At 35.8% G+C, this 27,569-nt stretch overlaps 1 protein-coding gene across 50 annotated transcripts in view; it reads left to right on the forward strand.

Moving 5' to 3' along the window:
* The window catches only part of LOC114480326 (receptor-type tyrosine-protein phosphatase delta), a 486,676-nt gene that overhangs the window by 402,913 nt on the left and 56,194 nt on the right, over positions 1-27,569 (forward strand). For 24 of the 50 annotated variants that reach the window (XM_028474351.1, XM_028474374.1, XM_028474368.1 and 21 more), the window contains 5 exons: positions 18,306-18,494; positions 20,675-20,683; positions 22,359-22,376; positions 25,808-25,918; positions 27,368-27,379. In XM_028474351.1, coding sequence (XP_028330152.1) covers positions 18,306-18,494; positions 20,675-20,683; positions 22,359-22,376; positions 25,808-25,918; positions 27,368-27,379 — 339 coding nt within the window. The remainder of the gene's footprint in view (positions 1-18,305; positions 18,495-20,674; positions 20,684-22,358; positions 22,377-25,807; positions 25,919-27,367; positions 27,380-27,569) is intronic. The other 26 variants (XM_028474366.1, XM_028474369.1, XM_028474398.1 and 23 more) reach the window with 5 other exon arrangements.

A 27,569-nucleotide genomic window follows, 5' to 3' on the forward strand; every position in this document is an offset into this window, starting at 1 on the left:
CAGAAAATAGGAAGCCACTCTCCTGTGACGGAAAAACTAAATGCATCATTTCCATTTGTGTGGAATCGTGCGAGAGCCTTGGTCAGAGCATGTAGCTGAGACCGATCGGAGCTGCTCTACGGTCAGTGATTATTCAGCCACAATGGAGTCGGCTTGTTATCACGGCAAGAAAAAAAGGTTCAGACACTTAAATTTCCCAAATTAGTTAGGTGAGAGTTAAATTTGGTCCGTCAGTCTGTTTGTTTTCTGGAACAAAACAAATCCCTGGTTTAGTGGTAAGTTATTTAGGTGAAAAGCGCTTTGCAGCCTCATTGAATGCTCAATTCTGATGGGAAAAACATAATTTTCCTCAGAAAAAGAGCTAGAGAAAGAGGCTGACTCACCATTAAAAACTAACTTTCGAAGAGAAAATTTTTTTGCCGAATTGCAGAATTTTTTCACCCCCATAGTTACATTTATTTCAGCAGTTTCTTCAATTCTGAATTTTTTATTTCCTTTTATTCACAACTGCATTTCACAGCAAGTCACCTCAATATTTAATAAGAGGCACAGAATGACCAGTTGCAGCACGAGTCATTGCTTCAGAATAACTTAAGCTGCTTCGATGCCAATCTGCTGTCAATTTCCAACTTCACTCTGTAAAATGTTGCAAGAGGACTGCCTCACGACAAGTTATTCATTATCATAATTAAAACGAGGGAGTCGAGTGTCTCAGAATGTGATCCTTTCCTCACACCCCTTTATTACTTTCTGTGTGGTTAATCATAAAAGTCAGTTGGTATCTATGATGAAAGCTGATATGCATCAAAGCTGAATCTGATATTGTTAAAAAAAAAAAAAAAAAAAAAAAAAAACAGCTGCTACTGCTACTACTGCAAAAGTACCAGAATTTAACGTAGAGACATGGGCAACTGATGGCCCTGGGACCCCAAAACAAATCCCCCAAATATCGTAAATCAAGAAGTTGAACGGAAACTGAAGTCCAACATAATACACAGAATGTCAACTGAAAAACCACATAAAGAAAATCCAAAAATACACAAAATGAGTTACAAAATAACCAAAAATGACAACAAAGATACACGAGACATTACAAAGTTACTTCAGTCACACACTGAATGCAAACAAAGTGACAGAAAAACACACGAAATGCCAACAAAATATTCAGACAGTATCTCCAAAAAATTCAGATAACAGAAAAATACACAAAACCCCAACAAGAACACACAAAATATCAAACACACACATGTTGACCAACATAATGCACAAAATGTCAACTAAAGTGCACAGAGTAACAACAAAACCACATAAAGATAATCCAAGACAAACCCTTTGTTCTTTCCTGTATTAATGCACAGATTGGACATTATTTTAAATACTGACATGAATGTTGATAATGTTGCCCTCGAATCAGAAAATCAATCAAAAACCATTAAAAGAAAAATGTGTCGCACCTTTTTGGTGCTGACTAAAAACATCAGTGACAATTCCAACACGTCCCTCATCTAACCATTGGTTTTCTTTGATTGTCTTCACTGTAGCGTAAAATAGTTAATCGATTAAATGTAATCAATGACAGTTTGAGCTAACAAGTAGTATTAAAAAAAAAATTTGAATTAAGCCAATCACATGAAACCAACTAAGAACTATTGGTAGAGAAAAAAAAAACATGTGTTTCTCATATTTTCAAACCTGATATAACCTTATGAAGTTGTTTCATCTCAGCCAGACTAAAAGTGGCACTTGGCCATAAAAAGTGGACTCAGGTCAGAGCCAGGTAGTTGAGGTCTGCTAATGTTTGCTGCTTTGATCTCTGCAGAACTCAAAACTAATGTTTTTTACTTGACTAATTGGATACTGCTGGGTCATCCCTCATTTTTCTAATGATCTCCAGAAACTTTCCAAGCCACACAAGGCTGCGTGCTAGCAAACAACTTTTGGGAGAAAAAGTGATGCGAGGCTTGTGGGTGTGATTAGGTGTATTACGTGGGTCTATTGACGAGGAATAAGAAGTGGAGTGACGAACTCAATGGAAAGCTGAGCAAAAGCTTGCATATTTTCATTGCATGTTTCATCAGCTCTGAGCCCAGCTGTCAAACCCTAAAACAAACAATGTGGCAATCAAGCAATTTCCATAATGATCTGACGTCAGCCGGTGCCTGCTGTGGCACTCAGTGTCTTCCGCAGATACTTTTAGAGGCACAGAATGCTTGTCTGCTTAATTTTGAAAAGCCTGCCATGGCCCTCCTTTCCATTAGGGTTCTTTGAGAGCCAAAGGGGTCCTCTTTCTACAGGATGTTAGCAAGCCTGAATAATCTTTATACTCCCTTCATCTGCAGTGAGCTTTTAGCTATATAAATTATTGAAATAGCTTCTGCTCAATTTTCTGCCTCTCAAGGGGGATGTGAACTTGTATGAAGCCGATTTCCTCTGACATTTATACCGTAGGTTTGCGGGATGGAGTCTGATGATTCCATGTTCAAATGAAAAAAAATCTCTGAGCCGTAACCTAAAAAGTTATCAGAAACTTTTAGACACAATGTTATTCAACTACAGCAGAGTTTGTAGAGGTAATACACAGACTATAAACTCAGGATAAACACAAATGTCCAGAAGACGTCAGACAAAAATAGCTTGAGAATTGAAAAGTTCATCTAAAGTTTTGACATTGATTTTGACGATTCGTGTCAAGACAGCACAAACCAACCCAACTGTTTTTGAATGTATAAAACATACATTCATGCCAAGTCAGAAAAGTATCCCCTCATCACTGATCGACTCCTGATGTCTGTCCCTGCCTGTCTCTTCTTCATGCCTCACCTTTGTTGAGTTAAAGTGTAACTACACCCTAAAACCACCACTTTCTGCTGAATACATACATTATATGATTAGGTATGAAGTAATAATAAAGTTATTGATCCAAGTCCCACTCCTCACAGTTTAGTCAAAAGCAGGGGTCACCGGTGGTGGTAAGCTACATTGCAGCCACAGCTGCCCTGGGGCATACTGACAGACCACCGCCGACATTCATGGACGATTCATACCCATTCATACGAGGCAATGTGGGTAACACGCCTTGTCCTTGGACACAACGACAATTACTTGGCGAGAGCAGGATTGGAACCTCCAACCCTTCGGTTATATGACGATGCACTAAGCCACAGTTGTCCTAGTGGCAGGTCAGCAAATACCTGGGGGTGTCGTTACACTTTAATGAAACAATCCAAACAGTTCTGTAAACTTTTTAATCCTCATTAAAATATTCTTAATTTAGTCATTCCTAAATGAGTAGTAGAGGCATGTAGATGTGTGGGAATTACATTTTAGATAAGTGAGTGATATGAATGAAGCTGCCCCAAAAAAGAACGTAGTCTGTCATTTACAGTATTTGTAGATTCCATCCAAGTTCTTTTAATTTCTTAAAGTCAAACCAAAACCCCAAATTTCTTTCTACATGTAGTTCCGGCCAATCTACACCTACAAGCATCAAACGGCTTTTTTTAAGTGATAACATATCAGGCGTTGCCAGGCAACAGTCCATTTATAACTAAACCAAAGACTGGTAGTGACGTACATACAGCACCATTCCATTTGCAAACAGTTGATTCACGGGTCAGTGATGTACAAGGATTTCACCGCATGCTATTTCATAAAATTAGCATCATCGGGCAAGGTTTGCATGAGTGTTATGATGGAAATCAATATAGGAATACTTATACTGTACAGGACTATAATATAACTAAAATAGGGAAGGAAATACATTTAAATAGAGTAAGAGTAATTTTAAAGATTTTTTTTCAAAAACAGCATTCATAGTCAGGCATTCGCACCACATATTTTGACACTTTGAATAGCAAAATAAAATGCAAAAATAATAAGTAAGTAACATTTAAAACAAAGAATCAAGTGAGCGCATATACAGTATACTTAGTTACTACATATTTGGTATATTTTTATGCATTTAAACCTTTTTAACTAAAAGAAATGCAGTTGGACAGAATATTTAAGTGTCACGTCATTAACCCACATACTGTTTATAGCAAGTGACCGAATTCATTAGCTCAACATTATTTGTCGCCTCCTCCTAGTGCAGTTGCCGTGTCTCAATATCGAAAAGTAACATGACAACTGAGTTCCTAGCTGCCAATATCTCAGCCTCTATTATAATAAGACAACCACTGACAAAACAAATATACATTTTAAGCTTGTAGGTGTGGGTTGGTGCAGAATTACATTTATCTACAAGTTATTTTGAGTTTTGTTTGGCTTTAAAGCTTTGAATTCACTCAGACGGATCAAACGAGCACTGATGGACTGTTAGCAAAGGCGGAAAATAACTTACGAAACCATGTTTGCTAAAATGTGTTTTGTGAATTTGTATCTTGAGCTTTGTGTTTGACAAAAAGTTGAAAGGAGATTCTCTTGGGAATAATAATACCAAAAAAAAAAAAAAAAAATACTCAAGGAAAGATAAGACAACAATAGCATATTTTTCTCACTCTGAAATAAATAGATACGGCACCGTATTTTGGAAGTAATTGCTTAAAGTAACAACCAGCCATTAGAATTGTTAAAAAATCCTGAATAGAGCAGAAAAAGGACAAAGATAGAAAAAGACAGATGGAGAAAACAAAAAAAATCAACTCATCACTATTGAATAAAGTGGATGGAGTCAGATGATGCCAGGTAAACACTAGACAATGAAGGAAAAGTCATGATTTCAGCTAGAGCGGGTTTTGAAATCTTTTTTTTTTTTTGCTTCCCTCCAGGTGATCTTTACCCAGAACAGTACGGTACATCTGACTGAGCTGATGTGTAATCTGTAAAGCAGGGGTGTGTGTGTGTGTGTGTGTCTGTGTGTGTGAGAGAGAGTAAATGGAGTCTTGTGCCTGGCGTCCTGCCTGCCTTACTGCTTGCCCAGCCATGCTTGTAGAGAAAGGCCCCCTCTCCGCCCTTCCTGCTTCATCTCACTTTTTCATCTTCCTCTTTACCCATCCATTTTAGCAGCACCCCTAAGGGCCATCCGACACTAACACTCCCTCTCTGCTTTTATTCTCTTCCTCCCACTCCCTTCGCTTGTGTTGTAAATGGAGGAATATCACAGCTAATCCGTCATGTTTATGAATGACGCGGAGCCTACAGAGACTCGAGGTGCCTTGCCAGAAGTGGCGTACATCTCTGTTGCATGCCCTTTGCTTGACTGATCCAATCTGCCTCAGCAGCAATGGACATAAAAAATGTCTGCAGGAGATGGCAGGCACGGAGGGAACTTTTGGCTTGGTCATTTTATTATTTTTCTTCCCAATTTGTTCAAGAAATGTTTAGCAGGTGTGTGTTCATATTAGATAGTATGAAAAGACCGAATACGCAAGAAATACCCAGTTCTATACTATATCGAGACGTTTCCTAAGTGTGCACGGTGGGCTCACTAGTCATACTCAATTGCCCCATGATGCAATGTGAGCAGAACGTAAAGTCATGCTGGGACCGGCTTCAAGCTAAAAATCAAACATTGCCTTTTCCAAACAAAAGCATCTCTTCTTGTCTTCCATTAGCGTCGACAAGGGTTTCTTTGAGATGAGTAGTAAGAGATAGAGCTGCTTTACATCATTGCATTAGCATCTAATGGGAAAGTTACATGGTACACGCAAGTTATCCTACAAAGCTAGTTAACGTTTTTACCCAGGCGCTGTAATATTTGGGTTTTGAGTTAATAGATATATATAAATTTATATAGTTGACTCTTACAGTCTTAGAGCACGAGTCGAAAGGTAATAATCACTCAAGTTGGCTTTTTGTTACTAAACTTTGACAAGTAATGTTCAAAATATACTCAGAAAATGTAAAGCCTTACAAAAAACTTCAGCACAGCCCCTTATCTGTATTGTTATATTTGATTATTTACCTGTTTTTATTCTCCTCTGAAGGTTGGTTTGTTTGAAATGTGTACTTCTCATACTAAGTCTGATGTCAAAATGAGTATGTAACGCATTCACATTAGATAGTATGAAAAGAGTGAGTACACGAGAAATACCCAGATGTATACGATATTTTTGGAAGTATGCACAGTGGGCACACTAGTCATACTCAACCGCCCCATGATGCATTGTGAGCGGAATGTATAATTGTCATGGGACTGGTTTCAAGCTAAAAATCAAACATTTCCTTTTCAAAACAAAAGCATCTCTGGTTTTCCATTCGTTTTTGTTTAACCCTTTTTTAAATAGAGCTCTTGTTTTGAAGTTAACTGGAAGTTTTGTCAGTATAGCACAATGACAGGTCTCCGAAAATCTCCAAAATGTCGGCATGAAATGTGTTTTTGATGACTTTTATGGATACAATGGCCACATGTTGATATTCTACTTGCTCACTTTCTCACTTATAATGCTTTCAGAACTTTCAAAAGTGGCAAATCAACAGAGATATTTAGCCTCAGTGTGATTCAGGTTTTTGTCATCGTAGGTTCGAAATGCATCTTGGGAAAATGGAAGTATACTGTAGGCTACTTCAGTTGTCGACAATAATAACTATTGGTTTCAGTCGATGTCTCATAGCTTACAAAGTTTCCGAGACTTTTACACCAAGTTCTCCAATGTCATCTAGTGTTAAAGCACACCTCAGATTGTTCAACCGTGAAGGTTTTCCTGGGGGAAATTTACCGGATGATTGATCAAATCCAAAATGAATCCCTCATAATCTAAGTCATGTGACAAAATGCTCAATGGCAAATAAGCAGCATTCCATTAATTCCACAATCGCGAAATAAGATTTATGGAAGAAAGAATCATGGCAGGCCAAAAGGGGGGAGAGTATGCCATTTTTCAGCCGTGACAGAGTGTCGTGAACCCGGGGTTAGAAGAGCCTTCTGCATCTTCACCTTCCTCCTCCCATATCTCAGTCCAACATTCATCATCACTGGAGTTTTCAAAGAGCACACCGGGTTGTATTTCACAACCCATTTTCTTTTTGTTTCTTTTTTTTTTTTCTCTCACTCCTATAGTCGACAGTTTAGGATTCTTTGTTGTTTATTATGAAATCATTTCAGTACCTTTCAAAAGGTGCCAAACTGCAAAAACCTATTAGTACTTAGTGTTGGAGAGGGAATGTTTCTAAACCAGACTATCACAGGTGATTTAATTAGCCGTTCAAGCCATTTCACAGTAATATTCGTTAGTGGGCTGTGCAGCTAAAGGAGAACAAACTAATAGGCTTTCCCTCGCCCGACAGGCACTTTAACGTCTGGCTTTTCTACTTTTTTTTTGTTTTTCCCTGCTAGTCTTTTCACATGAAATATTTAATTTACAACATGATTTGTAAATGACTTTATAAACAATGACAGCAGAGCGAGACAGATTCATGCATAAAAATGATGGAAAATGCAGGAAATTAAAACAAATGCTTTAACTTTTGTAATGACTCCCAGGCTTCCATAATAAACCTACAGATTATGTGTGAGTAGAGTACTCTGACACATATAATAGGGATGACCTCACACATTTCAGCCTGTTTTATGTATTTTTCTATCAAGGAAATAATAAGAAACAGATCTGCCTGCCTTGCACACACGTCATTTCATTTTTTTTTTTTTTAAACAATTTTAAGGTTGACTCATAGTTTAGTTTAGTCTAGTAGCCTGGATCCAAGCAGCAAGGTGAATTTTGGGAATTATCCCCCCACCATACACCGGCGTCTGCTTCACTAGATGGAAATGTTGTGCATTTTGTTTTTCATTATTGAATTACTTAAGCAATATCTACCCAATGCAGGTGCCAGGAGGCTTATTTGGTAAATCTGGCTGAAAGAAAAGCTCCAGGGGGAAAGAGTAATCTTATTTTGCCTGGATAACACATGTGCCACACAGCACTGGGATGTATCAGTGAGATAATATATATATATATATATATATATATATATATATATATATATATATATATATATATATATATATATATATATATATATATATATATATATATATATATATATATATATATATATATATGTGTGTATTTATACACATATTTAAAAAAATGAACTTTTACATCTGAGCATTGGATTTTCCTTTAGTTTAATATGCATTCATATGAGGTTTCATTCCGCATGTGTGATTTGATGCATTCTGAATGCAAATGCAGTACTGGCCATTCATGAATATAACTTTATGTCTCCAATTTCAAGGGTCATCACATTCAACTTATTATTTGTAATAAATATTTCAAGCACTCTACTCAAAGTCATGATGTCTAGACATGAACAGACCAGTGTTATTGCTGGTGGAACATAGTATATTATTTGGGTACTTAACATAGATATGGGTCTTCTCTGCACAGGAACACAAAAATATGTACAAAAGTCATTTAATTGATGAGCATGTTGAAGTGAGAGGAAAAAAAACAAGCGAGTTGAAGTTTAAATGTATGTCCAGTTTAGAGGCCAAGCATTAAAAGGAAATATGTTTAGGTCTCCTGCACCAGTTTGGGCAGAATGATGGAGTAATGTGTGAAGAAACTCCAACTTTCAGACTATTTGACCAACCTGCAGCTAGCTGATAAAGGAAGTAAAGAAGCATTCTGATTTAGAAGCTGTCAATTATTAGAAGCCATTAGATTGTAAAACTGCACTCTTTTTTTTTTTTTTTTGCTTGGTGATTGGGGCGAGAAAATCAGCACTAATGTAGGTGGGAGTGTGGGAAACATTTAGGAAAAAAAAGGAACAAGCAAAATAGAACAAATGGCGTCATAGAATTAGCACAAACCAAAAAGTTCTGCCTTTCTTTGTTCATCAAGAGCTCGTCTGTTTGGTTGAGTAACTTTGTTTGTGTGGAACACAAAAGAACAATTATCAGTTCTTGCTCCCATGCTAATGAGACGCCAAAGGAACTTGACGGAGGCATTAGGGGTGAGCACATTTATTTTGGTTAAGTCAACTTTTAATATTTTAAAAGTTGGGATAAGGGTCAAAAACAAAAGATTATGGCAGGCAAATACAGTTTTGGAAAAATGAATGAAGGAAAATATACAATTTAAAATTAATCATGTAAAGTTTAGGCAAATAAAATAAACCTAAAGCCTCAAATCAGTGGTTCCCAACCTTTTTTTGGATCGTGACCCTATTTTAATATCACAAATTTCTGACCCCAAAGACTTCATTTTCCCTTCTAGAATTATTTTTTATCATGTTACAAACACAGAGTAGCCAGGATTAGTTATTATATATATTATATATATGTGCTTATTTTTTGTTACACATGTATCTATATTATATTATTATATTTTAGATTTATATTTGAGAAAGTGAAATTATAGAATACAGTTGTTTAGGATGGGATAGATATACAGTATTCTTTATTCATCCCCAAAAGATGAAATTTAAGTGCCCAGTAGCATACAATGTGTGCCATACATTCCACACACATACACATGAATACATAACTAAATAAAAGGTTAAAAAGTTACTAAAATGTTTTAATAAAAGTTCACATTAGCAAGACTCATTGTGCAATCTTATGGCATAACTGTTTTTTTAAAAAAAAAATTCAATTTTTTGAATCAATTACTAGACATTTCAGGAGACCCCAATTAATTTCCGGATGACCCCACAGGTTGAATAACGTGCCTTAAATGCTCCTTTAATTTCTTTTTTTTTTTTTTTTTTTTTTTAAAACAAGCTCTTATTAGGCAACAAGTACATTAAAGAGTGCATGTCAAATCCCAACAAAGCTGGGTTTAATAAGTATCCTTCTGGTTCAAATCATGTAGTTATCATGTACTGTGTGTGGTTAGAAAGGATGGCCCTGAGAAAAACAGGTCTGCTGACACACTCAATGGCTAATGTTTTGTGATTTTTTTTCTCCAACGCTGGCTGTGGTCTTATCATTGGATGGAGTTGGACGAGATTGATTCCCAAAGTGGTCAGAAATCACCGTTTTGGAAAAAGAAAAGCAGCAGTGTGAATTAAATCTGTAACGCACTCAGAGACATCCCCTGCTAATGCTCCATGCTTTACTAATACAGCATTGTGTGTTTTGATGCATTTTTCAACGATGCATCCACACATAGTGAAGACAACTCAAATTTATCCAACAATCTTCTCATCTCGGTCATCTAGAGAATGATGAAGTATAGCCTCCATTCTAGGGTGGAAAATCTCTCACTAAATCTAATCCGTGTGAAGGAGCCAAAGAATGAAAGGCAATTTTTGTCTGGGAGGGTTTATGTGTCTGATGTACAGTATGTGGAAAGGTCCAAACAACAACATGCACTTTTATTAGGAATTGTTCATTCAAGTCAATATTAAGTGTTATTTAGGCCATTGTTACAGGGTGCATAATATATATATATATATATATATATATATATAAACGCTTTGATTACAAAAAAATAACACACTAATAGAAAATAACAGGGTTTTTTGCACTCCAAACAGTGCGGAACCAACTTTTTTTCACTTATCTGGAATGTACTGTACTGTGCTGTTTTTTTTAATTTTATTTTAATACACAAAAACACATTTTAAAAGTTTACAAAAATCCAGAAAAGCATGAATATGTCTTAATCTAAATTTAAGTATGTGCTTTGTGAATGCACTCATAATATTCTTTATTCACATTACACATTATGTTAGCACTCAGTGATGTAAATGTTGCTAAAGCTCATTTACTGTTTTGATTCAATAATTTACCAAAATCCATTTAAATTAGAACAATAATGCTTCTTGTGTGAAATATTGTTATGTGATTAATTCAGATTAATCAAGATTATTTAAAAAAACATGTTAGATATGTAACAGCAGGTATTGTATATCATATTTTTACCAAATTACATCAAGTTAGGGCTGGGCAAAAAATCACATTTGTAGATAAAAATGGTTTTTATTTTGCAAATTCTAGTTTTTTTTTTTGTTTTTTTTGGACTTTTGAACGTTCCAATATGAGCCAGCCCCCTCTTTGTTTACATGTTTTTACCCTTTGAGACTATGTGTGCTACAGGTATGTTCAATTTTTTATTCACACTATGCTGAGATGCTAAAGGAAGAGTTTATTATTTTTTTAATTGTAATGTTATATGTTATAAAATATGTAGTTATCTGATTTCTTAATCAGACAATTGAAGCGACTGTGAAGTTGCTGTTGCACTTTTGCTTAAACCTGGGTTAAAACTTGAAATAGTTGAATGACAGAGCCTCATTTACTTTTTATTTTGGGATTGTTCGATGCATTTTAACTCTTGAGGACAATCACAGTAATAAAGTTGCACTTTTGACAATATAGCTGATGTCTGCTGTCATTTTTAAGTGCATTGATGAAGAAAAAAAATCGAAAATCGAATCGAAACTCTAATTTTTCTTAAAAAAATAGTTTTTTTTTTTTTTTTAGGCAAAATCGCCCAGCCCTATCCCAAGTTTCAAATTTGATTATCTAATACCTGTAAAAGTTATTCATCAAGAGCAGATGTGAGAAAGAAAAAGAGAGTGTTCAGGATTTATGGCTTCACTTAACATTATAGAAACAGTAATGGTTACTGCATTCATTCAAGGAAAATATGATGTCACTTACTCTGATATTTGGTGTGAGTGATCAATAAACACAATGTGCTAATGGGGCTGAGTTTATGTCCTATGGCATGACGTCTTTTGCTAAAAAAAAAAAAATGTGCTCACTGTGGGACTTTTGGAGCCAATGTCCCTGTTCTGCTCCTCCCATTCTTGGCACCACGCGCTCATGGCCTGATAGGGCTGGCGCTGGCTAATGTGTGCAAATTGTCATTGGGATTCTTTTTATATCAAGCACCAGTGCTCAGCACTTCTTTTAGAAGGTGACTTCAGCATTTCTCTCCCTTCCATCTCATTTAGTGTGTAGATCCATTGTTGAATATACAGTATGGATCTATAAAGCAGAAACTGCCCTTGTCTTAGACTGTCCTTGAGATTGCAGTCCTCAGCAAAGTAGCACAGGGGAAGTGGCTAATATATGGTAAAACATTTGTTAAGTACAACCTTTTTTATGATTTGACTTTCATTGATAACAAACGTGTCTGTGCTCTAGGTTCAGGTCGTACAGAATACCAAAAGGGGACTCTAACCGACACATTTACAAAACACATGCGCTATAATGTGCAACAGACCTCAGCATATTCTAATCTGATCATGATGTACTTCACAGCTCCTAAAGCAGCTCAGTGCTGACAAACTAATGAAGCTAAAACTCTGCCAGATGAGCCTCAGCAGAATTGGAAAGTGAAGAAAATTCAAATAAATCACCGTTTCTGTCCTAAGTATTAAAAGCTTGTCAATAACCTGACTTCTGTAAAAGTATGCCACAAATGTGATTAAACAGTGGTTAATGTGATTTCTATGTGCTCTATTGGAGAGCAGGTGAAAGTATGGGTCTATTGTGTCTGAAGCTCATCCTGGATGCAGGAAAAAAAGAAAAAGAAAAGTTTTTTGCATTGCTTATCCCTGATGTCATGACTTTGTGGCTGGTTTTAGATGAGCAGGAGTCCACAAAGCAGCTGTAAATTACATTTCGGGGGATATGTAAGAAGGCATTGGAAAGGCCAGAAGCGTTTGTCACACATCATTAATTTTAAAAGCACTGCCAGGAGTCGTATCAGCTACCTGCACTGGAATTACCAGCAGCCAGCATCAAGCAACGCTCGCTTTATAGATGGGGGAAGATGGTCCTTTGTTCCCTTCACCTCTTTTTTTCTGTCATTTTCTAATATTTTATTGCGTATATAAAGTACTGCATCAGTAGTGTAGATCCAACACAAACACCACTTTTACAAGTATATATGTTTTTTTTTTTTCAAATTAGCTCATTTACAATCTAAACATAAGTATAGCTTGTTTGTTTTTTGTAAAGAAACACAATCTTGGCTAAAATTGAACTCTGTTTTATATGAAATTTTGGTAAATCCCAGGTGTGTCCCATTGAATTTCTATTTTGAGCATTAACCTGTGCTTCCATGTCTGCCTCTGGCTATTGTATTATATCTGATTTACTTTTACGTCACTGCAGAATCAAGTACCGTAATTGTCTGTCTGACCTTTAGCAGGCTGGATCAAGCTCACTCCAAAAGTACCTCGAACAGTTATCATAGTAGTTTGCATTTCCCATTATTTTTGTTTGTTTTTCCATATTAATGGATGCACTACAGTTCCAAGCCCTTGAACATTTTTTTTAATCCTCTTTAAGCTACCAATGGCTACATTTACATGACAGCTTTAATTCCCCCTTTTAATTCAGAATAAAAGTTAAATCCTCTTTAAAAAGATTTTTTTTTTTTAAATTCACCTTGTAAACACCCAATTCTGAATGAAAATGGCTATTCCGAATTAAACTTAAATCCAAATTAAGCGGCTCGTTTATTCTGAATGAAATAATGCCTTTATCTTGTATACATTCATTTCGCTTTAAATTAATTCTGGTCGCATGCTCGTCCTGTCGCGATGACGCGCTGGTGACGACGTAATCCAAGATGGCCGCCCGAAGCAAGCGTTGGACCCGTGCCGAGACTATTTATTTAATAAGAGCCCTAGAAGATGTTGATATAATGAAGAGTGGATGGACAGAAGCACAAACATGCAGACATTGAGACATATTACACACACACACACGGACATTGGGGCAAACAAACGCATCAGGACACATAGCTTCAGAAATGACGTGCGGGTGTCCAAAAGTTTTTCTTCTACTCAAAATCCAGTAGAGTGGAGGTAAATCAGCCGTTGCACGAACCACTGGCTTTGATTGGCCAAAGTACGGTCTTCTGCCTCCCTTCTCCTCTCCTCCATCTCCCTTCTCCTACTCAGCTGACGAAAGTGAAACTCTATGTTATTGTCGAGCTGCTGTTTCAAAACTATAATCAAAATAAAAATGAAAAAAGTTCTTATTATGTGGTCTTTTATGTTGTAGCCAAAAAAAGATGGTTTGTTGTGTGTTTTTTCCCGATAGACGTGATATGTCACATTTACCCCCTGTCCAATCAGAACCCTTTTTTACCCCCAAACCTAAAGCAGAATTGAATAAAGGCGAATAAATGTGTTTTCCATGTAAACTTCACTTCGGAATTATTATTGCCATGTAAACATTGAGCAGAAAACTTTAATTCTGACCTATTTAATTCTGAAATATCAATTCTGAAATAGTAATTCTGAAATATTAAATCTGAAATATTAATTCTACATTTTAAACAAACATGTAACCGTGGCCAATGTAACTGTTTATGTAATCTTCAAAAATCTCTTTCTCTGGTGCGATGAAAAAAAAACCCCAAACAGATGCAAAGGTGTGGTTATACTAATGATTACATGCCAACTAAGAGGAAAAAGTTCATCAAAAGGCAGCGCTGTAAGGAATCTTAAAAAGTGTGTCCTTCAAGCCTTTATTTGCTTGAAAAAGAAATGTGAAACTAAGTTAGGACTAAGTGGTGATGTTTTATTGAAAGACGTTTTAGTGCTTACGTCACACAGGCAACACCGAGACACCTACAAACCTTTAACAAGCACAAAGCCAGAGCATCCCCTCATTACTTTAATGGAAAACCAAAGGGATGAAAACACCATATATACAGTACTGTAGTCAGGAACCAGATGGAGACACCTGCCAAAAACTGTATATTTCTTGGCCCCCAATGAATGGCAAGAAAGAGAAAATAATAATTTGAAACCCTAATACAAATTATGCTGCTAAGTGATTGGCTGGTTTAAACAAAAACTAACACTCGTCAATCACACATCAGTTCAGGCAGGGACACAAAGTTGTAATGGAAAGTTGTTTTTTTTTTTTTTTTTTTTTCCCCGCAGTTCAGTTTGAAGTCACTCATTATAAATACAGTGTATATTTCTGAGAAGATTTATCCATGGAGGTGGCTTCTCTTGCCAGATACCCAAGAGCATTGTTGGAAGGAAGCCATAATTGTCGTTTGGCTGTGTGCAGGCTACAAAGCTGTTTTCAGACTGATGTTTCCTCATGAAAATTTAATGAAGCAAGCGCTTCCAAAAGAGCGCCGTTTACGAACGCGACTGAAGACATTAATTACCAATATCACAGCGGGACAAGAAAAAGTTAAGGTGCGCTTAAACCTCATAGGCATTCCAACTGAGCAGGTCTGATTTGTTCATAACCAACAAATGCACTCAGGTATAACACGGTAACGAAGCGGGTTTTTGCATACGAGTCTTACCTGCAGCTCTCAGAGAAGATCGGCTTTCTCAAGTCAAAAATACCCCCATTCTCATGGTGTGAGACAATCCTGGCAGACTGTATGGTTTTCTTTGTATCTGCTTGAAAATAGAAAAAAACATACATAAATCATGTGTTTGGAGCAAAGGTCAGAGTTCATTATTGTCCTACACATCTCAAACAAAAGGTATAGGAAAAGTCCTGGAAGGGGTATAAGGTGCATAAAAAAAAGTCCATACACGTGAAATTAATTTCATGTCACAATTTAGGGGAAAAATGTGAACCTGTAGAGTTAAAATTTAAACCCAAAGAAAATAGTCACAAATGTGTAGACTGATATTTACACAGCTGCAAAAGTCATAATCCAACATTTACTCCCATGTTTTTTTTTTTTTATTTACTCGTTTACAACCACAACTTCTCAAATCTGCCGCTAGAGATGCACAAACTACTTTTCTCGCGTGAGTTTATTAACTTATTATTGTTAAATCATATTTTTAAACTAAAACAACACACATTTTAAACAACTGTAGTATGTTTTTGGCAAGTCAATCTCAAATGTTGTGCTGTTTCCTGGACTTCACTCAAAGAACCAGACCTTCAATTACTTTTTTCTTTTCATTCAAAGCATTATTTGTCGATAGGTACATCAGCCCAGATGAAAAACCTCAAAAGTCAAATACATAATACAAGAACAATTAGACAACCATTCGTTCCTTTGTGACCTTTTCCAATTATTTCATTTTGTTTTTACAGTTTTAAATCAGTACCATTTTTTCTAAACAAGGTTTTCCACTTTTAATCAATTACATTAAATTATTTGCATTTTATTAACCACATTTTACCAGTATTTAACACGTGTGTATAGTATTTATTTGCCCAGTCTTAGCAAAGGAACAAATCAATTCATCATTTTTTAACAAAATCAGATTGTTAAAAGTAAGTTCACTTTATACTTTAGCTCAGGTAGTTTTAAACCACAGCTTTTATTAAGCAGTGTAGATCATTTTTAAACTACTTATTCAACCAACTACTTGTAACCGTCATATTTTAACTTATTTGTATTTTACGTTAAGCAAATCTCGTTTTAACAGTTAACGTTGTACCTGAAATTAACTTAATACATCTTTAAATTAAACAAGTATCAAACTCAATAAACGTTCCTTGCATTGCCTGTTAAACAATAAACAATTTAACTTAAGTGTCCTTTCTAAACTTTAAAATGAATTGTCAAAGCAACAGATGTGTATATAAAACCCATGGCTCTTACCAGCTGTTCATCCACACATAGAAAGAGTCTTTCACAATAAAGTTCAGTCCCAGTTGAGGGTAAAGAACTATTTCCACTGTAGCTGCTAAACAAGAACTTCCGTTCTCCCAGTTCATCCACAGTAACAGGTTAGTGTCATTAAAAGAATCAGGTGTGCACACTCACAAGTGGGAGGGGCTTCTACCTGGCCCCTCCCCCAGCTCACAGACAGTTTGGTAGAACAATACTTTCAATTTCAAATAAAATATCTGAGCTGGGGAAATTTGCCACTAATCTTGGCTACTGTGTATTCTTTAAAGCATTATAACAAGCATCATTAAAAACTAATGCTAGAACTAAAAAAAAAAGTGTGGTAACGATTGAAAAAAGGCTGAGAACCAATGACCTAACCTGAATAACACAAGCAGACACATCCACATTATCCCTCTTTAAAAAAAAAAGAAACAAAAAATCAGTAAAAAACTCTAAAAGTGAAGGACAAACAAATAGGACATAAAGCACATGTACTTGTGGTTATTTACTGTTGATTTTTTTTTAGATCTAATCACCTTCAGTGTATGCCATCATAACCTTTTTTGGGTCGCAACCCCATTTTAACATCACAGGTTTCTGGCGATCCCAGAGACTTTTTCATGTTTACACTGTTTTTTCTTTAACTAGATTTATATTAAAGGAACTGAAAATATAAAATACAGTTGTTTGAGATTGTGTGATGGTGTTTTCATTTGAAAAAGAGTAACAGATTTTTTTTTTTTAAGTACTAAAATGTTTTTATTTTTTCATTATAATGTAACTATTTAATTAACAGTATATACTGTATTTTTTAACGATATTTATATTTCAGGGAGTGAAAGTATAGAATACAGTTGTTTGAGATTGTGTGGTGTTTTAATTTGAAAAAGAATAATAATTTTTAAAATTACATTTTATTTTATCATCATGTAATTATTTAAATAACAATTACATTTTTATACTGTATTTTTTAATGATTTATATGTGAGGAAGTGAAAATATAGAATACAGTTTAGATTGTGTGAGGTGTTTTAATTTAAAAAAACTACAAAAACAATTTTTATTCTTATTGTTATTTAATTATTTTAGTAACTATTTAATTATTGAATTTTTATACTGTGTTTTTTAACTAGATTTATATTTGAGCAAGTGAATTTATAGAATACAGTTATTTGAGATTCTTTGGTGTTTTAATTTGAAAAAGAATAATAATTTTAAGAAATTACAAAAATAAAAAGTTATTTATTATCATATAATTATTTAAATAACAAATATTTATATTATATTTTTTTAAACTAGATTTATATGTGAGGAAGTGAAAGTATAGAATACAGTTGTTTGAGATTGTGTGATGGTGTTTTAATTTGAAAAAAAAAATATATATATATATTTTAAATACTAAAATGTTTTCTTTATTTTTAGCGTAATTGCATTATTTAATTTACTATTTAATTATTTAAAATTATATACTGTATTGTTTAACTATATTTATATTTGAGGAAGTGAAAGCACAGAATACAGTTGTTTAAGATTGTGTGTGGTGTTTTAAAGAAGAATAATTTAAAAAACTACAAAAATATAGTTTTTGTTCTTATTGTTGATTATTTATTTAAGTAACTATTTAAATATTGAATTATTTATACTGTGTTTTTGAACTAAATTTATATATGAGCAAGTGAAATTATAGAATGCAGTCATACGAGATTGCGTGTGGTGTTTTAATTTGAAAAAAAATAACAATCTGAAAAATGACAGTTTATCTTCTCCTCCAACATTAGTTTAATATGTGAGTAAAAGTGCTCAGTGTGACCCCTGCTACTGTGTTTAACCTTGTTTCAGAGGACCAGCTGCCCCCTGGGTTCCCCACCATAGACATGGGCCCCCAGTTGAAAGTGGTGGAACGAACACGCACTGCCACCATGCTTTGTGCTGCCAGCGGTAACCCTGATCCAGACATCTCCTGGTTCAAAGATTTCCTCCCGATCAACACAACCAACAACAATGGACGCATTAAGCAGCTCAGATCAGGTAGGTTCACTCTGCTCAGAGACAGGGACCCCCACACTGAGTCATTAATGTCCTGGTTTTCTTCTCTCTCGTTTATTTTCCTCATTTTATTTCATCATCTTCTTCCTTCCTTCCATAATTTAACGTCACTTTCGGGCTTTTAATTTTGTAGGTAATGATATTGTTTTTATATCTTCTAATGTTTGTACTGTGTGTGCGCCCCGGTGTGTGTCGTCTTTACGTTTGTCTCCCAGTGTTGTCATGGACTGTTGGACTGTGTCTCCCCCCCCCTCGTCCCCGTCCCCGTCCCCTCCCTCTGTGTTTGCTGGCTTCTGCTCTAACTCCTGCTCTCATTGCTCACTGCTGTGACTTTTAACAACCAATCCTTTTCCTGCTTTTGGTCCATTTATTTTCCACTGCAATGGTGCAGTATTTTTATATTTTTTTTAAAAAAGGAAACCTTACAATCATTTAGAGAAACTTTCCCAACTATTATTATGACTTTGCTGAGAACACGCCAAATAAAATGGATTATCCATTCAATGTTGTTGAAATTTGGTTTGAAAAAAAAGATCATTACCCTCCTAATAAAACATGTTTGCTTTGCTTATTAACCATTATAAGATATGTACTGTATGTGTTCTAATAACGATAAATATAGAGATGAATTAGCGACAGTAGTGTATAAAACCCTCATAAAGCTTTTGCTAATGATAATTAATTACAACAATGACGTAATTGTAATTGAGTTCAGATAACTGACTGTCATTGGAAATGAAAATTCTATAAAAACTGTGAATTATAAATTGATTAAACGCAAAACTGGGGAACCTATCGCTTCTCTTGAGGATCATTTCACCATTTAAAAAAAAAAAAAAACACCTCAGAAACCCACAAAAATATTAATACCAATATTTGTATTGATAAGAAAGCCTAACAAGGTAACAAAAAAGATAATATTTAGTGTATTTTACAGATAATTTAAGACATGTTTTACTTTTTTGCTATTGCTAGGCTAATGCATGGTTAGTGTTAATGCTAGGTTAGTGCTAATGCTAAGAATGCTATTGTTAGGCTAATACTGGGTAAATGCTATTGCCAGGCTAATGCTAATATTAGTATAGCGCTAATGTTAGGCTAATTTTAAAGCTAGGTTAGTGTTCATGGCTGGCTAATGTTATTGATTGGTCAGTGTTAATGCTAACGCTAGGCTAATGCTAAAGCTAGCTAATTCTATGATAATGCTTGGTTAATGATAATGCTAGGTTAGTGCTAATACTAAGAATGCTGTTGTTAGGCGAATACTGGGTTAATGCTATTGCCAGGCTAATGCTAATACTAGTATAGTGCTAATGTTAGGCTAATTATAAAGCTAGGTTAGTGTTCATGGCTGGCTAATGTTATTGCTTGGTTAGTGCTAATGCTAGGTTAGTGACAATGCTAAGAATGCTGTTGTTAGGCTAATACTGGGTTAATGCTATTGCCAGGCTAATGCTAATACTAGTATAGTGCTAATGTTAGGTTAATGATAAAGCTAGATTAGTGTTAATGGTTGGCTAAGGTTATTGCTTGGTTAGTGCTAATGCTAGGTTAATGTTAACGCTAGGCTAATGCTAAAGCTAGCCAATGCTATGATAATGCTAGGTTAATGATAATGCTAATCCTAAGCTAATGCAGTGCGACGCGGGCCAGCACCTGCATCCTCACTTGCATTTTCTCCAGGAAATGCAAATATTCCAGTTGTAATTGGTTTTCAGGGGGAAAATAACAATTGTAATCTTGATTGTAATTGGAAAAAATGTTGGTCACATTGAACATGGATAATTGAAGACATAATTGTAATTGAAAAATGTAATTGACCTCAACCCTGATTGGTATATTATTGTCTTTCATTTTAGAATAAATCATTGATTATAGTCATGACTACACGTGAGCATACCAACTTAGAGTCTAAGCCTTGTATATGTTTGACCACCTGTCTCCACAGATTTTTACAGCTGTCCTTTGTTTAATCATCGTCCTAACCCTTACTTTTACGCTGCCTTGTTTTCAACAGAACTGTCTAGCATTAACTCTTCTAACGTGCTTCTACGTACAGTTGATTAAGCATTAACAAAACCCTTGTAAACTAAACTTACATTAAGAATATAATCATATTCTTATGCTGTCTTTCTTCTTCTCTATATTTTTTAAATCTACAGAGTCCTTTGGTAAGTGCTTAGCTCTAAAGCACACATCACTCGCACTAATTCTCCATCTCTACAACAACTATTAAAATGCATGGCATGCATTTTACTAACAGATAGATAGATAGTCTGCAGGGCTACTACTACCAGAGGCACACACGCTCTTCTCCTCACCTCACGTTGTCCTATCACTGCCAGCTCTAGATTCACTTTATCTTTTTTAAGGCTGTAGCTTAGAACTGTCCTCACATGTGACTCACTCACTGACCCACTGCTTACTCACTGATTTAACCTTTTACTGTCAGGGGTGCGTCCGAATAGTCCCTCCTATCTGCTTTTCTATCCACCTTTCCTTAACCCTGTGGATGATGTCACGGGGTTAAGGAAAGGTGTTAGGAGAGTTCCTAAAGGGAGTTAGGGAAAGGGAATCACATTTCTATTGACAATCAAACGCAATTCCACTAGGTGACGTAGGTTATTTTTGAAAATGGACTACTAAAAGCACATTTATAGCACTCAAACCTCTGATATAATCTCAACTGTCACAAGGTTTGAATGTAAGTCAAAGGAAAAGAGGCGACCAGGCTACAAAGAACAAAAGTGAAACTAAAAAATTGTTGCATTTATGCAAGATATAGGCCGACATAGCGCCTTTTTTTTAGTCATTGAGAGTTTCCCTGAACGCTCGGATAAGTGGGTCCCTTTAAATCAGGGGTGTCAAACTCATTTTAGTTCAGGAGCCAAATACGTAGTAGTTTGATCTCAAGTGGGCCACAGATTTTATGCAGGAAAACAAGTAATTTCAACATTATTGAGTACTAGTTTGCACTTCTACATATACATAAAATACAAAAGATGTAAGTAACCGACCATACCCAGGCAATAAGTTATAAATATCAGTCCCAACAGGATCTTCACTTTAAATTTCCTAGATTTTGTGACCAATATGTATTTAATTAAGGGAAATATTATGTAGTAATTTGAGGAAAATTCAAGGATTTTGTAAGAATTTTGAGTTTTTCTAACTGTTTAACCTTAAAAATGTCTGCAGTCATGCGAAATGAGTACCGGGAAAATATTGTTGAGTTTCATTTACACAATGATTCGTGCGGGCCAAATTGGAAGCTCCAAAGGGCCCCTGGGCCATGAGGCTAAAGAAGGTTATAAAGGAAGCATTGTGCCTCCTTTACTTAGCTTTTAGAGAATTGGAACGCTCCTTATCATGGCCGCTGCTTAAACACTTCCGGGGGTTAATTAAAAGTGGATAGGAAAGGAGATAGCAGGGACTATTTGGACGAACCTAGAGTCTCAGGTATTGACTTTAGGAACCTTAGGGAGGTGACCTAGCTGTTCTGTTTAGCGTAGCTGAAGCCAAAGAAACTCACACTGATGCTGTTAATTTCACACAAAGAAAGGTGAAAATGTTTTAGAAGCAAACTCTAAAATGACACCTCCCAATTGTCTATCAATGTCTAAGTTCTTCTTTCTTCTTCTGCTGATTTTCCTGTCCTCACACCTTTAGAGCACAGAACAGTTACTATTCTCTCTCTCTCTATCTCCTATCTCTGTCCTGTAGTACTTATATTGACGTACGCTGTTAAATCTAATTTGATTCTTCTTCCAAAGCCCCCCAGCCTCTACCTACTCGTACTAATGCTTCTTCTTTCTAATCTTATTTGCATTCATATTATCCACCCAGGTGGTACACCAATAAGAGGTAAGAGTGCTGAACTGACGTTCACAGAATGAAAATAATACAAATTCATTCTTGCTGTCAAGCCATCCATTCACTTAAATCATCTCCCATTTTGTGCCGTTTACCTAGACCGAATCCCATTACGTACCTGTGGACCTTTTCTTTCTTTTTTTTATTTTTTTTATTTGTCCTCTTTCCGTTGACTACATTTGTACTTCATCTTTTTTTTTTCTGTCTTTGCTTTATTTCCCCTGTATTCTCCTTTATTTAAGAGCCTTTTTTTAAGCTCAGTTGCGATATGCTTACCCCCCTGGCTCAATAAAAGCATATCCAATGACAATTATTTTTTTTCAAACTATATTTTGATTCATTTTTGTTTTCTTTTTGGCCATAGCAAATCATGTGTCCCTCTTTTTTGTCCAACTTAAACAACCAAGCATTTTTTCCCCTTAGCTGTTCTTGTTCAGCACTAAAAATATGCGCAGACGCTGTGGAATCATGCAGGCATGCTGAAGACAACATTGCCTCCTCTTCTGCTTTTTTCTCCCAAAGAGTTTATCTTCTATCTTTGCAAACTTTTTTTGTTCCCTCCATTTCTTCTATTTGCTTTCCTCTCCTGTACCTCTACAAAAAAGCCCAAACAACCACTTTTTTGATAAAGTTTCTACGGTGCTTTTTTCCCCCCTTCTTTCACCTATTTTTCTCACTTTCTTGAGTTTGGAAACTATTTTACTTTTTTGACTTTTTTCTTCAGGGTTTGGGAAAAGCAAACAGTAGAGTCTGGCGAGGACCTGATTGGCTCCTTTTTGCCGTGTGACATGGAGCTGGAGAGTCGATAACGCATTGATAAAAGCCATTTTCCCCCCCATTTGGTCATGTGACCCCCACACTGCTGATCCCATTGGTGGATTTTTATGGGTGTCTTTTGTAGCTTTAACAAGCTAAAGCAGTGGTTGGTTATTTTCTTGTCGGCTGTTTGCCGATGTTTTGAATTTTGTCATCTAATACAATGCATTTTATTTTTCAGCTAAGGGTTGTGAGACGGTTGTAAGTTGTGTCGACAGACATACATTTCTTGCCAAGATTTGCATGTCAAAACCTTTTGTCACAGAGGGTTCTATGTTGATTTTGTCTTTCATACAACTTTAAATACTTTTTTCCAGATTATACAAGCAGCATTTTTCTATTTTTGTACACGCTGCTTTTTTTTTTTTCTTCCTTTTTTTGGAAATTTGGAAATTTGTGATTGAATTTGTGATTGAATATGCTAAAAAAAAATCATATCTAAATTTCATTTGTTCGATTTGTCTTCCCTTGTTATGCTGCTTTCTTATACTGTAAACCGCTTTTATTTGATCCATGTTTCCCTGAAGCAGTACCACTCATCCCCATATTGACCAGTCCAGTGACATGTTGTATAGTGATGGGCTTGCCCCTTTTCTTGAAATGGGATTTCTGCATATATTTCATCTTTTAATCTATTGGCGCTAGGATGAGTGTATTTTTTTAATTTTTTTTTTTAACTTTACAAGTAATCCTTTTTTTGTTCTCTCTGAAGAGTCGCCAAAATTGTAAACTATATTAGAAAAAAAAAAAAAAAATCTATATTTTTCTTACTTTTTTGTCTTATGATGTGCTTGTTTTTCTGTGTTGCTACTGAAGGTTTATTATTCAGTCCCTCCAGGATTTGATTGTTGCAGTTTTAAACGCCTGATTTTGCGGCAGCTTTTTTTCAAAAAAAATTGCGCCTGAAGTTGTGGTATTTTATCGTTTTCCGTCGCTTAAACGGGTCAGTTTACAAACGGTCGCCTTTCAATTCGGATTAACAATAATTTAACAAGATACTGATCATTTCCATCACAGTTTAAAGTGTAAGTACAGCCCCAGGTTTTTGCTGATCTGCCACTCGGGGGAATTTAAAAAAGTACACGTACGTGCGTCTTAGGGTTGCGGTTAGGTTTAGTCTTAGTCACGTGACCTAAACTGGCCAATGAGGGGCGCTGCGTACGAATAGAACGTCGGTATATTGATAGGGCAACCATATGGATAGCCACTGCCTTTAAAAAAATGCCTTGATTATGGGCGTGGATCGTAGAGTAGTTAAGACACGCCCAGTCACAGCAGCTCCGCCCCCACTGCGCTGCACAGTTCCGCATGGAGCTGTCAACTGATGCTCACCGAGGGCTGTGACAGGAGGAAACTCGTCCCTCCTCCCATCTTTTATAGGAGGGGCGGAGCCAACAGTGGCGGTTAGTGACGTCACTGATCCAAAATGATCAAACTGATTTAATCTGAACCAACAGCAAACTTTAATAGTAATAGCAGTGCAGAGAATTCTTTGAAAGGAGAACAAATCTGTTATATTTTATAAATATGTGATGCACTAGAAACTGCATCCCTCAATGATGCTTGATAAGTACATGCGTGTGCACACATACGCACACAAATCTCAGTCCACCTGTAAATACTGTACCTGCATTCCCACTAATAGATATTAGTGAAAATATCTGTAAGTTTTATCTGTGTACTAGATTATCTGTAAATATCTGTAAGTGAAACTATCCCACTAATAGATATTAGTGGGAATCGTTTACTTTTTCAACTCCGTATCATTTTTAAATGTGTTTACTCTCTCACACTTGTGTGCTTATTATTCTGGCGCTACACAGGCAGGCGTGCCACTAAAACTTTGTGATTGTATCAACTTTTCGAGCACAGTATGACTTGCTACTTTCAGCCATGGTAATAGAACTGAATTCATCTGCTTTAACCATTGTCACTTGTCGCAACTGTGATCGTTGCGTCTCTGCCACGTATAATCTGAGACGTTCAATGCCTTTCAAACGACAACTTTCATTTTTTTTCTTCGACACAATATTGTTTCTGCAGGACTATTCGTTGGTAAATGAGAGCGTTTTTAGCAACGAAGAAGCAAGTGTGGAGATGTAAATGACGAGGTACCAGAGCAGAAAGATCTCGGCTGAGGTTGAAACGTTGCTGTGATTGCACACAGACGCGTAGGATTCGCAGAATTTGAATTTATAATTGCGATCGCAACGCCACAAATTGGTGGAGGGACTGATTTAGGGAAACTGTATGTTTGCATTACAGTAATCCCTCTTCTGTGTTAGGGTTACACAGACACTGTTATGCCTCATACAGTTGAGTGGGCTGTGTTAACTAATGAGGGAACTATTCCTAGCATTGATCGCAACTACATATAAGCATTTTCATTTAGCAGCTCATTAGATAATGTCTAATTGAAACTACTCGTGTGTCCAAAAGAAAGCTTTGGAAGGAAATGTAAAAATGGAGGAGCCAAAATTAGGACTTCCTCAAGTACAAAACGAGCGATTATTTTCTTTTTTTTAGGTTTTCTTTTGCTTGTTTAATTTCCACCGCATTTCTCTAACCAAACATGTTTTACTACCACATTTTCTATTCCCAACCAGGAGCCCTCCAGATAGAGCACAGTGAGGAGTCGGACCAGGGGAAGTACGAATGCGTGGCGACAAACAACGATGGAACCCGCTACTCCGCTCCTGCTAATCTATATGTCAGAGGTAGGACGTGTGTGTTATCAGGCTACTGGTAAACTTCTCTTTAACAATGACAACTAATCATTAAATCAGTCTATAAAGTCAACAAGGTCTACGTTTCTTGAGGCCATTGTAAGTACAGTATCCTCTGTTTCAGGTCATTATTTTCTCCTATTTGTTTGCACTTGACTTACCTGCACAAGACTGAACCTAAAATATCGGCTCTTTAATGTGTCTGTTGTCCTGTTTATGTCCCTAAATCTAACACTACTGTAGTTTATAGATGGCTTGCTCATGTTTTTTTAGTCGTGGCCTTTAGAAACTAGACTGTTTGAGGTTGTCAGAAAAGAAAAGTTCCCCCTTTATCATTCCTGATACTTTTCCTGAAAGTGAATGAATCCTTTTTTTTTTCTATCCTACTCTTTAATATAGTAAGGTCACATATACAGTGAAAACAATTTAAATTAATATTGTACAGGAGTATGTTCAGTGCAATTTGTTTTGAGTAACATGCCAAATAAAACCTTAGCTTTAGCTTGTACTAGTAGTAGGAGTTTGAATAAATAAAAATATGTATGTCTATTTAGGCGGTGTCACTATATCATTTTTAAGTTAACAAACACGTATTAAAAGTCTTAATTTGCCATCATCTAGGGCCGTGGTGTCAAACTTTTTTTTTTTTTTACTTTTGTGGCCACATACAGTATGACCTAGTTTAGTGGGCCAAAAATATAATTTTTTGGGGGGATAAAAGAGCAATTTTTGTTATTTACTTAGCATTTCTTAGATGTAAAATGTAAACTCACAAATACTAGTAACTCCAGCATCTTGTGCTTCATAAAATCTAGAATTGTGGTTTTTAAAAAAGCGAATTAAAAAAAAATAAAGAATTCTGGCCAATGTTTTGCTATTAAAATGACAGAATTCATGTAACTATGAGCACAGAGAAATTACACGTTCACATATGTAGGGGGGTGTGTCATTAATTTTTTGAATTGGGAGGGATTGAGATATATGGAACTAAATGTTTTTTGTTGTAATTGTTTAAACAATGTACAAAAAGACAAACACAATGCTTCTGCGGGCCAAAAAACAAGCTGTAGCGTACCAGTTCGGCCCACGGGCCTCGAGTTTGATACCCCCTGATCTAGGGTAAATAAATAAAAATATGGTCAAGTGAAATTGCCTTTTTTTCTTCTTTTTTATCAATAGAAAACTTAGTTTTATTGGTAATTAGTTTTGTAATTCTTATTGTAATTTTTTATCTACTCTATTGAAATCTTGCGGTTTGAACAGCTTCTCGTAGATTGTTGCTTTTCATTGTGGCACCAGAGAGATAATCGAGGTCCTTCACATTGTTCAAGTCACATCTGAACACCTAAAACATGGACTTTTTACTCTTCTGTGTTTCCCGTGTTTTTCTCCTCTCCTTATTTTATTTTTTCTCTGCATCAATTTCCCAACATCCCTCAGAGCTGCGAGAAGGTTGGTGTGTTTTTCCTCTTTGAGCACAACACAAATATCAAAAACATGCTTTTTTTGTTTTTTTTTTTTAAAAGGCATATCAATGTAAACCAGGAATGAATTATGCTTTTTTTTTGTGGTTACTCATTGTTTTTCGGGGTCACTCATTCAGCATTCATGTTCTCATTGAGAGCAGACTTCAGTGTATATG

The sequence above is a fragment of the Gouania willdenowi genome, chromosome 18 (genome assembly GCF_900634775.1).
Source record: "Gouania willdenowi chromosome 18, fGouWil2.1, whole genome shotgun sequence".
Lineage (NCBI taxonomy): Eukaryota > Metazoa > Chordata > Actinopteri > Blenniiformes > Gobiesocidae > Gouania > Gouania willdenowi.